Source organism: Phyllostomus discolor, chromosome X (assembly GCF_004126475.2).
Source record: "Phyllostomus discolor isolate MPI-MPIP mPhyDis1 chromosome X, mPhyDis1.pri.v3, whole genome shotgun sequence".
In the NCBI taxonomy this organism is placed as follows: domain Eukaryota; kingdom Metazoa; phylum Chordata; class Mammalia; order Chiroptera; family Phyllostomidae; genus Phyllostomus; species Phyllostomus discolor.
In genome coordinates, this window is record NC_050198.1 from 52,768,735 (window position 1) to 52,782,364 (window position 13,630).

The window sequence follows — 13,630 nt, forward strand, 5'->3', positions numbered from 1 at the left end:
AAGGGACATTTGGGACAATATAAAGCATACAAACATCCACATCATAGGGGTAACAGAAGCAGAAGAGAGCAAGCAAGGAATTGAGAATCTATTTAAAAAAATAATGACTGAAAACTTCCCTACCATGGTGAAGGAAAAAGACAAACAGGTCCAGGAAGTGCAGAGAGTCCCCCAAAAGATGAACCCAATAAGACAAACCATAATGACAAAGGTTAAAGACAAAGAAAGAATCTGAAAACCAGCAAGAGAATGACAGTTAACCTACCAGGGAGCTCCCATAAGACTGTCAACCTGATTCCTCAAAAGAAACACCTGAGGCCAAAAAAGACTAGCATGAAATATTCACAGAGATGAAAAGCAAGGACCAACAACCAAAACTACATTACCCAGCATGGCTATTGTTTAAAATTGAAGGAGAAATAAAAGGCTTCCCAGACAAGAAAAACCTAAAGGAGTTCTTTACTACCAAGCCAGTATTAGCAGAAATGTTAAAGGATCTTCTCTACAAGAGGAAGAAGAAAAGGCTCACTTTGGCAGCACATATACTAAAATTAAAATGATACAGTAGCATGACCCCTGTACAAGGATGAAAGGGAAATTTGTGAAGCATTCCATATTTTAAAAAAAGAAAAAAGAGAACACAGTTAAAATAATAAAATGACAATAATAATACATACCTATCAATATGCACTTTAAATATAAACAGTTTAAATGCTCCAATCAAAAGACATAGGGTAGCTGAATAGATAACAGACCCACCTCAGAACAAAAGATACACACAGACTAAAAGTAAATGGAAATTAAAAAAAAACCCTGGGGTAGCAATATTATATCTGAAAAAATAGATTTTAAATCAAAGGCTATACTAAGAGACAAAGAAGGACATTACACAAAGATAAATGGAACACTCCAACAGGAGGATATAACTCTTGTAAACACTTATTCATCTAAAATAGGAGCACCTAAATATATAAAGAAAATCTCAGTAGACACAAAGGGAGAAATCAACAGTAATACAGTCATAGTAGCAGATTGTAACACTGCATTGACTTCAATGGATAGATCTTCTAGACAGAAAATCAACACACAAACAAAAAAATGACACACTAAATAAGGTGGACTTAACTGATACATTCAGAGAATTTAAACTCAAACAATAGGATATACATTCCTTTCAAGTATACCTGGAACATATTCTAGGATAGAACACGTTAGGACACAAAACAAGTTTCAATAAATTAAGAAGTCTGAAATAATATCAAGCATATTCATGGACCATGATGCTATTAAACAAGAAATCAAGCAAAGAAAAAAATGAAAATCACCAAAATACATGGAGGCTAAATAACCTGTTAGTAAACAATGAATGGGTTAACAATGAAATCAAGGAAAAAATCAAAAGATACCTTGAGACAAATGAAAATGAGAATACAATAACCCAAAATTAATGTGACACAGTGAAAGCACATCTAAAAATGAAATTCATAGCATTATAGGTCTACCTCAAGGAACAAGAAAAATCTCAAATAAGCAATTTAATTTTACATTTAAAGAAACTAGAAAAGGCACAACAAAGGCCAATTGAGTAGGAAGAAAAAATAATAAATACCAGAGCAGAAATAAGTAGAATAGACTCTAAGAAAAACAACATAAAAGATCAATGAAATCAAAGCTGGTTCTGTGAAAAGATAAACAAGAAATTAAGGGGAAAAGTAACAACTAACACCACAGAAATACAAAGGATTGTGAGAAAAACATTATGAACAACTATATACCAACAATCTGGAGAGTCTGGACAAAATGGATATAAATTCCTAGAAACATACAATCTTCCAAAACTGAATCAGGAAAAATCAGAAAATTGGAATACATCAATTAAAACTGATGAAATTGAAGTACTAATAAAAAAAAATCTCCAAAAAATCAAAAGTCCTATATCAGATGGCTTTATGGATACATTTTATCAAACACTCAAAGAAGAACCAACAACTCTCCTTCTCAAACTATTCCAAAAAATTCGAGAAGATGGAAGGCTTCCAAGTTCATTTTATGAGTCCAGCATTATATTTCCAAAAGCAGATAAGGACACTACAAAAAAATAAAAGTATAGTCCAATATCTCTGATGAACACATATGCTGAAGTCCTCAACAAAATATTAGCAAACCAATCCAGGAATACATTCAAAATATCATACACCATGATACTTGGGATTTATTCTGGGGATGCAAGGCTGGTACAATATTGGAAATCAATAAATGTGATACACCACATAAAAAATGAAATATAAAAATCATATGGTCATATAAAAGTTGTAGAGAAAGCATGGATAAAATCCAGCACCCATTTATGATTTGAAAAACTCTCAGCAAAGTGGGAATAGAGAGAACATACTTAAACATAATAAAGGCCATATATGACAAACCCACAGCCAAAAAACCATAGTCAATGGGCAAAACCTACAAGCATTCCCCTAAAGATTGGGAAAAGACAGGGATGTCCACTTTCATCTCTCCTTATTCAACATAGTACTAGAAGTCTTAGCCACAGTAGTCACAAGAAGAAATAAAAGGCACCCACACTGGAAAGAAGAAGTAAAACGGTCATTAGTTGCAGATGACATGATACTGTATATAGACAACCCTAAAGATTCCACCAAAAAACTACTACAACTGATAAATGGATTCAGTAAAGTAGCAGGATACAAAATAAATATCCAGAAATCATTTGCATTTCTATATACCAATAATAAACTAGCAGAAACAATCCCATTTACAATTGCTTCAAAAAATATCTGGCAATAAATTTAACCAAGGATATAAAAAACCTGTACTTGAAAAATTTTAAGACACTAAATAAAGAAAATGAAGAAGACACAAATAAGGGGAAGCATATACTGTGTTAGTGGATAGGAAGAATTAACATCATTAAAATGCCCATGCTACCCAAAGCAATCTATAGATTGAATGCAATTCCTATCAAGATTCCAATGACATATTTTACAGAAATAGAACAAATGCTTCAAAATTTTAGATGGAACAGATGAAGGAATCATGTTACCTGATATCAAACTGTACTACAAGTCTATATTAATCAAAAGAGCCTCGTAGTGGCATAAGAACAGACACATAGACCAATGGAACAAAATAGAGAGCCCTGAGATAAACGCACACCTTTATAGCCAATTAATATTCGACAGAGGAGGCAGGAAGATACAATGGGGTAACAAAATACTATTCAGTAAATTGTTGAGAAAAATGGACAGACACATGCAAGAAAAAATAAACTATACCACCTTGTTATACACCATACACAAGAATAAACTCAAAATGGATTAAAGACTTAGATATTAGACTCAAAACCATAAAAATCTTAAAAGAAAAGATAAGCAGTAAAATCTTGAACATTTCTCATACCAACATTTTTTTTCTGATATATCCCCTCAGGCAAGGTAAACAAAAGGTAAAATAAATAAATGGGACTACATCAAACTAAAAATTTTTTGCACAGGAAAGGAAATCATGAACAAAATGAAAAATCTACTAAATGGGAGAACTTATATACCAATGGTACAACTCATAAGGGGTTAATATCCAGTTTATAAAGAACTTATACAACTCAACACCAAAATAACATACAATCTAATTAAAAAATGGTCAAAGGACCTGAATAGACACTTCTCCAAAGAGGACATACAGATGGCCAATAGACATATATAAAGATGCTCAACATCACTAATCATCAGAGAAATACAAGTTAAAACCACAGTGAGATATGAACTCACGTCTGTCAGACTGCCTATCATCAATAAATCAACAAACAACAAGTGTCGGCTCAAATGGGGAGGAAAAAGAACCCTCATGCACTGTTGATGAGAATGCAGACTTGTGCAGCCAGTGTGGAAAAGAGTATAGAGTTCCCTCAACATTTAAAAATGGAACTGTCTGGAGAGCATTATGCTTAGTGAAGTATGCCAGGCTGTGAAAGACAAATACCATAAGAACCCGTCTGTAAGTGGAACGTAATCAACAAACAAACAAGCAAGCAAAATAGAACCAGAGACATGGAAATAAAGAATTGACAGTGACCAGAGGAGTGGTGGGAGGGGGATAACGGGGGAAAGAAGGGGAAGGGTTTCCAAGGAACATGTATAAAGGACCCATGGGCAAAGACAATGGGGGATAGGATTGACTGTAGGAAGTGAGGGAGGGGAGGGCAGAGGAGAGTAATGGGGAGATAATGAGGACAATTGTAATTGAACAATAAAAAAAAGGAAAAATGAAACTGTCTTATGACCCAGCAAAATAAATTCTGGGACTATATACAAAGAAATGCAAAAACATTAATTCAAAAGAATATATACATCCTATGTTCTTTGCAGCAGTACTTGCAATAGCCAAGATTTGAAAGTAGCCCATGTTTCCATCAGTATATTAGTGTATAAAAAAGCATGGATATATTTACACAATGGAATACTACTCAGCCATAAAAAAAGAAAGAAATCTTACCTTTTGCCACAGCATAGATGGACCTGGAGAGTATTATGCTAAGTGAAATAAGCCAGTCAGAGAAAGACAAACACCATATGATTTCACTTATATGTGAAATCTAATGAACAAAATAAACTAACAAAATATAAACAGACTCATAGAATCAGAGGACAGACTGACAGCCATTAGAGGGGTGGGGATTAGAGGGCTGGGGAAAAAAGTGAAGAGACTAAACAAACAAAAAAAAACCTCATACAGACAACAGTATGGTGATTACCATAGGGAAAGAGGACTGTGGGGGAGGTAGAAGAGGATGAAGGGTGAATTTATGATAGTGGAAGGAAATTGGCTTTGGATAGTGAACACACCATACAATATACAAGTGATGTATTATAGAATTGTACATCTGAAATCTATATAATTTTATTAGCCAATGTCACCCCAATAAATTGAATTTTAAAAAGTTCATGAGATGACAAAGATGGTAGGTAGTTCAGTTCACAGGGAATAGTGGGGATTATTTAATATCTTATGCTACTATAACTGGTTATCCACCTTTAAGAAAATAGTCTTAACCAAGACTGGAAACCAGAACTTACATAATAAGAGTCATTTGGATATGAAAAAGTAAAAAAAAAAATGTGGAAAAAATATACCATTAGCAAAGTCAACACATACAGATTTGGGAGAGATTATCTATAACAATGATAGACAATGACCCAATAACTAAAATATCCAAAGAGGTGTTACAAATTAAGAAAAATATAAAAACCCATAAAAATGGACAGATAATATGAACAGATAATTCAAAAAGCAAATTTAATTGGACAAAAAATTATAATAATGAAATACATTAGTAATCAAGGAAATTCATCCAGTAAATTATAAAATTATAAAAGAACTATAACACCTTATGCTGCTAAGGATATGAAGAAAAGAATAATCTCATATATTACATACAAAAGGTAAATTATAATAGCCTGTTTTTGTAAATCAATATGGACAAATACATCAACAAATATATATATATATACACATTTATATATAACAATTCACATGTGTGTATATGTGTACATATAAATTTTGTATATAGCACCAGTATATAAGGGCATATGCACAAGGATGTGTATTTCAGTATTGATTACAGTGGCAGAAATCTGGAAAGAACGAATGTAAGTGTTCATTAATAGGAGAATGGCTAAATAGGTTGTTGTACCTCTATAAAATATTCTGAACCCTTGTTTTAAAAGAGTAAGATCTATACCAATAGACTTTGATAGAATTCAATGAGATACTGTTGAGTGAAAAAAGCAAAATGTATTAAATTATATATAAAATCCTATGTTTGTAAAATAATGAACAAAAACCTGTGTAATTGTGTATGTGTCTGTATACACATATGAACATGAAAAAATATGAAAGGATACATACTTGTATGGTAATATACAAGGACGTCATGGAAACATAGAGGAGCCAAACAAAACGAGGAAAAGGAAAAAAAGGCAACTATAAAAAAATAAATCCAGCAGTAATATTTATGTATTTTATGTATAAAATGAACCACATTTTTGCCGAGGATAATGCACACCCACGTTTTTCTCCCAAACTTTCAGAAAAAAAATCTCGTTTTAATTTTTTAATTCAATTATTTACTTATTTATATTTAGAACCAAAACTGATTATTGTATTCCAGGGTACTGTTTTGCATATGAACGTCATTATTGCTTTCTAGAATTCTACTTTTAACACATAAACACACATAACAAGTAAAAACTTTTATATAGATACAGAACTAGTACTACCTATGTATAATGCACATCCTTATTTTTCCCTCAATAATTTGGGTGAAAAAAGTACACATTATACCCAGCAAAATATGGTATATATAAAATGAATTAAGTTTAGACAAGATACAGTAAAAATCCTACAGGGATCTCTCCTTATTAAGAAATGAAACAACAAAAATTATCTCTTAATGATAGGATTAAAGGTGATGTTTATTTTCTTCTTATATGTCCCTGCATTTTCTATAATGAGAATTTTACCTTCATAATAAAGAAATAAAATGAATATATGTTATTTTGAAAACATCACACTAAAAAATAGAGCTCATTTTGGAAAATCAAGGAAGGAAACAGTGTTAAATATACCCTTTTTACTCAGGAGCTGTCCAAGTGGGAGATACATGAAATCAAGTTCCATTACCCCTCATTCAGCAGAAAGTTACTCACCAAAGCCAAGAGACTGGGTGGCCATTGCAAGAAGCTATTTGAAGCAGCAAATATAGTATATTTTCCTCTACATAACACTTTAATGATTTAAGTATATCAGAAAGCCATTTACATCACTCTCAATTATCCAAGGATCTTTTGGGCTCTTTACTTCCTGTCCCCTGCCCCTGGCCTGTGGCCATTTCACTGGTTAGGAAGAGCTCCAAAATGGGGTCAGGGAAGGAGAAAAGAGATGAATGACATTAATTCGGTCAATTTGGCTTCCCATTAGCAACTCTAATGAAAGGCTTAATAAATGAGATTGTCAAAACTTATAGTTGCAGTGAAGGTTCCAGGACTCTTAAGATTTTATTTAAGCAAACTTGCCTTCAGATATATACAATTTGTCTGAAATTCACTTTAATGGATTTAATGCTTGCTATTTTTAAGAAAGCCAGGACTTGTAATAAGGTGATATTTTTCTCTCCTCACTTTAAAGGGAAAAAAAAAACATAAAACACAACAACAAAGGCCTTCAAAGTGAAGACATATCCTCACTGAAGTGACAGGACCATAAAGAAAAGAATCTTGAGATGAGATAAAATGTCTTGTCCCCAGCTTGCTCTCAAGCAGAAGTTTAGGAAGTCAGCAAACTTCCAAGGGAGCAGGCCTTGGCAATAAACCACTATCACAAGGAATAGCTAAAAAGGATTTGTCAGGGCTTGACAAAAGCCAGATCTCCACATACAATAGATTCCTGTTTCACTGAGACCTCACAGACTTTTGTCCCTTGGGATGCATAGAGACAAAGCACTGCAGGCCCATGGCTTTCACAGCAATGAGCCCATCATCCTAGGTTATCAAACAGACAAAGCAGTCTGAATAGCAGTGGCAACAGTGTAAAAAACAATTTTCCCTTACTTGAAGATGATGATAGCTCCCGGACATGGAGGGCAGGCCAGGAGAAAAATCTGCAATGGAAAATGAATTCAGTATGAGTATTAAAAGAAATGCTAGATCCAGTCAGACAATGATTCCTTAATAATAATAATAATAACAACAACAAAAACAACAACAACAACAAGCACAAAATCCTAACACAGAAAATGTAATATAAAAATTAAAAAGGCAAACAGGTAGTTTTCTAAACATGTTTGTGTTTGCAAATGCATCTAAATGTGTGTATGTTTGAGTGTGTATGTGTGTGCAATGGGAGGGAGAGGGTCAGAGATGGAGAGTAAGGGAAAGAGACAGAGAAACCTTTCTTAGGCCCTCTTAAACTCTGGAACACTTCCTCTTAACCTCTAAAACAAGACTCAGTTTTCAACACCTCAATAGGAGACAAGTAGCCAGTCAGAGAATCTTTCAACCCAAGACAAATACAAAGAGATTTTGAACATAGAACAAGTATACAGACTTCTGGCCAAGATGGAGGCATAGGTATATACACTTTGCCTCCTAGCACAACCAGAAGAAGGACAACAACAAATTTAAAAACAAAAACAAGATGGATAGAAAACCGAACTGTATGGAAGTCCAACAACCAAGGAGTTGAAGAAGAAAGATTCATCCAGACTACTAGGAGGGGCAGAGACTGGCAGCCAGGTGAAGAGGACCAGTAGCAAGGCAGCGGCTGGCAGTGTGGGCAGTCCCACATTTCTGTGCGGATACATCAGGAGGAACAACCGGGGTGCGTGACAGACCACACAACCCAGGGTTACAGAGCGGGGAAATAAAGCCTCAAAACCTCTGACTGAAAAAAACTGTGGAGGTTGAGGTGGCAGGAGAAACTCCCAGCCTTACAGGAGAGTTCCTTGGAGAGATTCTCAGGATCCTAGAACGTACACAAACCCACCCACCCGGGAATCAGCACCAGAAGGGTCCAATCTGCTTGTGCGAAGCAGAAGTGCCTGAAAGTCTGCAGAGAGTTGAACATGCACCATTGTTCCCTCTCAGATCCCTCCCCCACATGCAGCGAAGTGGGCTGCCCTGCCCTGATGAACACCTAAGGCTCCAACCCATAACTATGTAACAGGCATGCCAAAACAAACAAACAAAAAAAATATGGCCCAAATGAAAGAACAGGTAAAAGCTCCAGAAAAAAATACAACTAAAGGATGAAGAGACAGCCAACCTATCAGATGCACAGTTCAAAACACTGGTAATCAGGATGCTCACTGATATGGTTGAGTACAGTCACAAAATAGAGGAAAAAGTGAAGGCTATGAAAAGTGAAATAAAGGAAAATGTACAGGGAGCCAACAGTGACAGGAAGGAAACCAGAATTCAAATCAACGGTTTGGACCACAAGGAAGAAATAAAATATTCAATCAGAACAGAACGAAGAAACAAGAATTCAAAAAAATGAAGAGAGGCTTAGGAACCTCTGCGGCAACCTTAAATGTTCCAACATCCGAATCATAGGGGTGCCAGAAGGAGAAAATAGAGAGCAAGTGATGGAAAACATATTTGAAAAAATGATGAAGGAGAACTTTCCCAATCTGGCAAAGGAAATAGATTTCCAGGAAGCCCAGGAAGCTCAGTGAGTCCCAAGAAGTTGGACCCAAGGAAGCACACACCAAGGCACATCATAATTACATTACCCAAGATTAAAGAGGAGAGAATTTTAAAAGCAGCAAGAGAAATGGAGACAGTTATCTACAAAGGATTGCCCATAAGACTATCAGCTGATTTCTCAAAAGAAACCTTGCATGCAAGAAGGGGCTGGAAAGAAGAATTCAAAGTCATGAAAGGCAAGGGCCTACATCCAAAATTACTCTATCCAGCAAAGCTATCAGTTAGAATGGAAGGGCAGATAAAGTGCTTCCCACATAAGGTAAAATTAAAGAAGTTCATCATCAACAAGTCCTTATTATATTGAATTGTTAAAGGGACTTATCTAAGATAAAGAAGAAGATAAAAAATATGAATAGTAAAATGACAACAAACTCACAATTTTCAACAACCGAACCTAAAAAAAAGTAAAAAACTAAAACAAACTAAGCGAACAACTAGAACAGGAACAGATACACAGAAATGGAGATCACATGGAGTGTTATCAGTGGGGAAGGGGAGGGGGAAGAATAGGGGGAAAGACACAGGGAATAAGTAGCATAAATGGTAGGTACAAAATAGATAGGGGAGGTTAAGAATAGTATGGGAATTGGGGAAGCCAAAGAATTTATATGTATGACCCATGGACATTAACTAAGGTGGGGGAATGATGGTGGGAGGGGTGTACAGGGTGGAGGGAAATAAAGGAGATAAAAAATGGGACAGCTATAATGGCATAATCAATGAAATAAAATATATTTTAAATAAAAGAACAAGTACATAAATGTCATCTGGTTTGCCTCCTATGAAGATTGTGAGTTAATCAATACCCAGCATTCAGATTTAGCAAATAAAAATGCCGGATGCCCAGTTAAACATGAGTTTCATATAAACAAAGAATAATGTTTTAGTATACTTATGTTACATGCAATATTTAGGATATATTTATATTAGAACATTATTCAATGCTTAGCTGAAATTAACATTTAATTAGGTATCCTGTATTTATCTGGCAGCCCAATCAATATTGTCATCCCTAGGCTCTCTACCTCCCTTTGATTTTGAAAGGGAGCAAAAATATGTCTCTTTGGCCTAAGGATTATATCAGGCTGACTATTTTTAAGAAACAGCAGACACAGGAAAAGCTCTGAAAACTGAGTAGAAGTATCCTTTTGTAAGGAACATTTACATTACTAAAGGAAACTCCATTTGTATGGGTGTTGCCCTCTGAGTACCAGGAAGAGGAGGATGACTAAATCTCTAGAAGCTCTTCCATGTAGAAGGCAAGGACTTAAACCTGTGTAACAACCTTACTGTTGTTTACTGTGCTTTTTCTTTGTCATCTCCCATAAGTCATGTCTCCCTCCCCAACATCTCCCTTTATCTCTAGCTGGAGACGGTATTTAAGGAGATGGCTTAGACCATTTCAAGGAGTTACTCTGTTCCACTGTGTCTCTCCCATGTACAGCAGAGGTATATATTTTATTCAACATCTGTTTGTTTTTCTTTTGTAAATATGTCTTTTTTAACAAGGGCATCTCAGGCGAAAACCTAGAAGGGTAGAAAGAAAATTATTTTTCCTCCTCCCACATTGAACTGGTTTGTTTCTAAGCATGACTGAGTCATTTTTTTTCTTCTATTTTCCATCCAGTTCAAACCAAACAAAAAGAACTTTGTCCTAAGAGACAAATCAGTCCAATGCTACTTCATTTGACCTAGGCCTGGATTACAGCCTTCAGAGCTGTGACAGATTGACCTTTACTCAAGCACTGGTTCTCTAGAGGGACAAAGAAATGTCTGCAGATCACTTATTAAACATGAGAATTGCTGGGTTCCTCCATTACGAATGCTGATTCCAGAAGTCTGAGACTTTGGGAAACTGCACATTTAACACCCAGGAGATTCAACCACTCCTGGCAGTCAGATATGCTGAATGTTTGACCTTGGCCTGAAGTCAGAGACATTCAGCAGGACTAAGGACTGATAAAAAATGAATGCACATTTTTGGAGTTCTTTCACCTACAGTGATTTAATGGTGTAGTTTATAATATAATCAATATATGTCTCTATCTTGTGAACATTTATTAATACAGATTATCCGCATTACAGATTTGTTTGGCTTTGTCATGTGTATATTCTTTAGCATTTGCTTCTTTGGTTCTATCAGAGTACACATTTAGAAGGAAAGAATACTATAAGGAAAAACAATATAAGAAAAGACACCTACTTGAATCCCTGCAAAGAGTAAGACAAAAGAATATGAAACAAACACAGGCAGGAGCCATCACCTACACAATATTTCATCAGAGAAACTTCCAAGGAAATATCCATTGAGAATGTGCCTTTCCCTCTGTGGATCAATTTGATTAAAAGTAAAAAACTAATGACAAGTACAGGTCCACAATCCATTATAGGCAATCACCAAATCAGAAAAGCTCTCAAAGTCAGTTTTTTTCAAAGTTAACTTGGTGGGAAAATATGACTTGAACTGAGCAGAGGCAATTAACAGACTTAGTTTAATACACTTATGGTGAATATTCATGCATTTTTCCATAAAAATAGTGTATTTTGATTATGGGGTGCTGTCTCAAACCCCACTGGCAGTATATGCACAATACTCTACATGCACTGTATTGCCTTTCTAATATTCAAAAGTTTTGATTTATGAAATACATATGACCTTAATGGTTTGTGATAAGGATTATTGACTTAGAATTTCAATCATTCAAACATGAACTTATCCCCATTCCAGCCCTTGGGGGCAGTCCAAGAAAGAACAAAACAAAGCTGGTATTCTTTATCACCAACCCAGAAGTAAAGTTACTCACTTTAGCTAAGGGACCAAGTTGAAGGCTTCACATAGTTACCCAGCATCTGACCCATCACAGGCTACACTCAGAAGCTACAGTATACAGAGCAGAGAGGGGCACCCAACCACCTTGGAAAGGTCCTCAGTACTTCTGGAATCTCCTAAGAGCTATGCCAGCAGCCTTTCTGAGCTTTTCACAGTATCCATGATACTTCTAACATGCTAAACAAAAAAGCAAAATATACCACTGGGCCCCACAGTTAACTCTTAATTTTCTACACTCACAGCCAAAAAGAGAGTAGATTCTTGGGGGCAGATTTCCCTATAGCTGCTACATTTAGCTGGTTCTCATCCATGACAGCACTATGTCAGAAGCCCAGAAACCTACTAAAGGGAGGAAGCCTCCTGTTTCAACCCAATAGAGTGTCATGTTATCCTCAGTTCAATCATGAATCTAATTTCTTTTGAGGCTGTTAATCTACTCTTGACTCTAAGTTAGTTTTCCAACAGTTGACTTTAATGTGGTCACATCATTCTGATAGAGCAGGCAGTTAGGCTCAAGCAGAGCAGGAGCCATAGACCATGTATGGAATGTCACCAGAGCAGAAAGTCCTGGGTGCCTAGTAATGGGTAAAACTGAGAAACAAGAAGGCTAGAACCTTGCCCCCAGGGTGATCTTTCCTCCCCAGCATGTCAATAGACATGTGGTTTAGTCTCCTTAACCTTTCATATTGCTAGTTATGTGGCTTAGACTCCCTTGGAGGAGGAAAAAGGTAGCCAGAAAATAGCTTCATATGGCTTCCATACAAGCCCTTACATGACCACTCCCTTAAGCATTAAGGCCCCAGAACAATGAGGTTCAGATCAACATCAAATAATCTTAGGAACAAAGCCTTGAGTCTGTAGACCACAGAGACAGAATTTTGGTCAAACTAGACCTGACATTTAGGCCTCCATTGTGTTTCAGCTCCAGGCCCAGGAAAGCAGCAAAACCAGATAAAGCAAGACAATTGATGACATCAGTACCAGATGCAATGACTAATGACTCTCTCTACCCTAGTGCCAACCAATCAGTAGAGACCATGTCCTGGAAAGGACATACCTGGAAAACTAATGAATAGTCTATTGAGATCCTCCCCCAAGACCTCCTCTAAAATCTCCACCTTTGGAAAAACAGATAAAAAGCCTAAGACAAAGGCCCAGTGCCATGTGCTCTCTCTCCCCTGAGCATGCCCATACCTCTCCCCAACCACCACATTCTTTCCTAAAGTGTGTACTCTCTCTTCCCCTTTCTTTCTCTCTCTCTCTCTCTCTCTCTCTCTCTCTCTCTCTCTCTCTCTCTCATACATGCTTTTCCCTATGTGCCCCCTCTCTCTGGAGCATGCCCACAACTTTTCCCCTCTTCTTCCCCCAGGCATGTTATTTTTCCTTTCTTTCTCCTAAGTTCCAAGAGCCATTCTTTTGCCTCTGTAATTTGTTTCCTGAGCCCACACATAACTTCTGGCTCATAACTTCTGCCTTTGTGACTTTCTAAGTAAACTTCTTGCATTAGAGTTCTTGGCTCTGAATT

The 13,630-nt window shown here is 36.2% G+C and overlaps 1 protein-coding gene and 1 pseudogene across 8 annotated transcripts in view; one reads left to right on the top strand and one right to left on the bottom strand.

The window, feature by feature from the left end:
• The window catches only part of TMEM164 (transmembrane protein 164), a 228,313-nt gene that overhangs the window by 138,175 nt on the left and 76,508 nt on the right, over positions 1-13,630 (bottom strand). For all 8 annotated transcript variants that reach the window (XM_036016608.1, XM_028522469.2, XM_036016611.1 and 5 more), the window contains one exon: positions 7,620-7,669. In XM_036016608.1, coding sequence (XP_035872501.1) covers positions 7,620-7,669 — 50 coding nt within the window. The remainder of the gene's footprint in view (positions 1-7,619; positions 7,670-13,630) is intronic.
• On the top strand, positions 524-621 carry LOC114505838 (annotated as a pseudogene).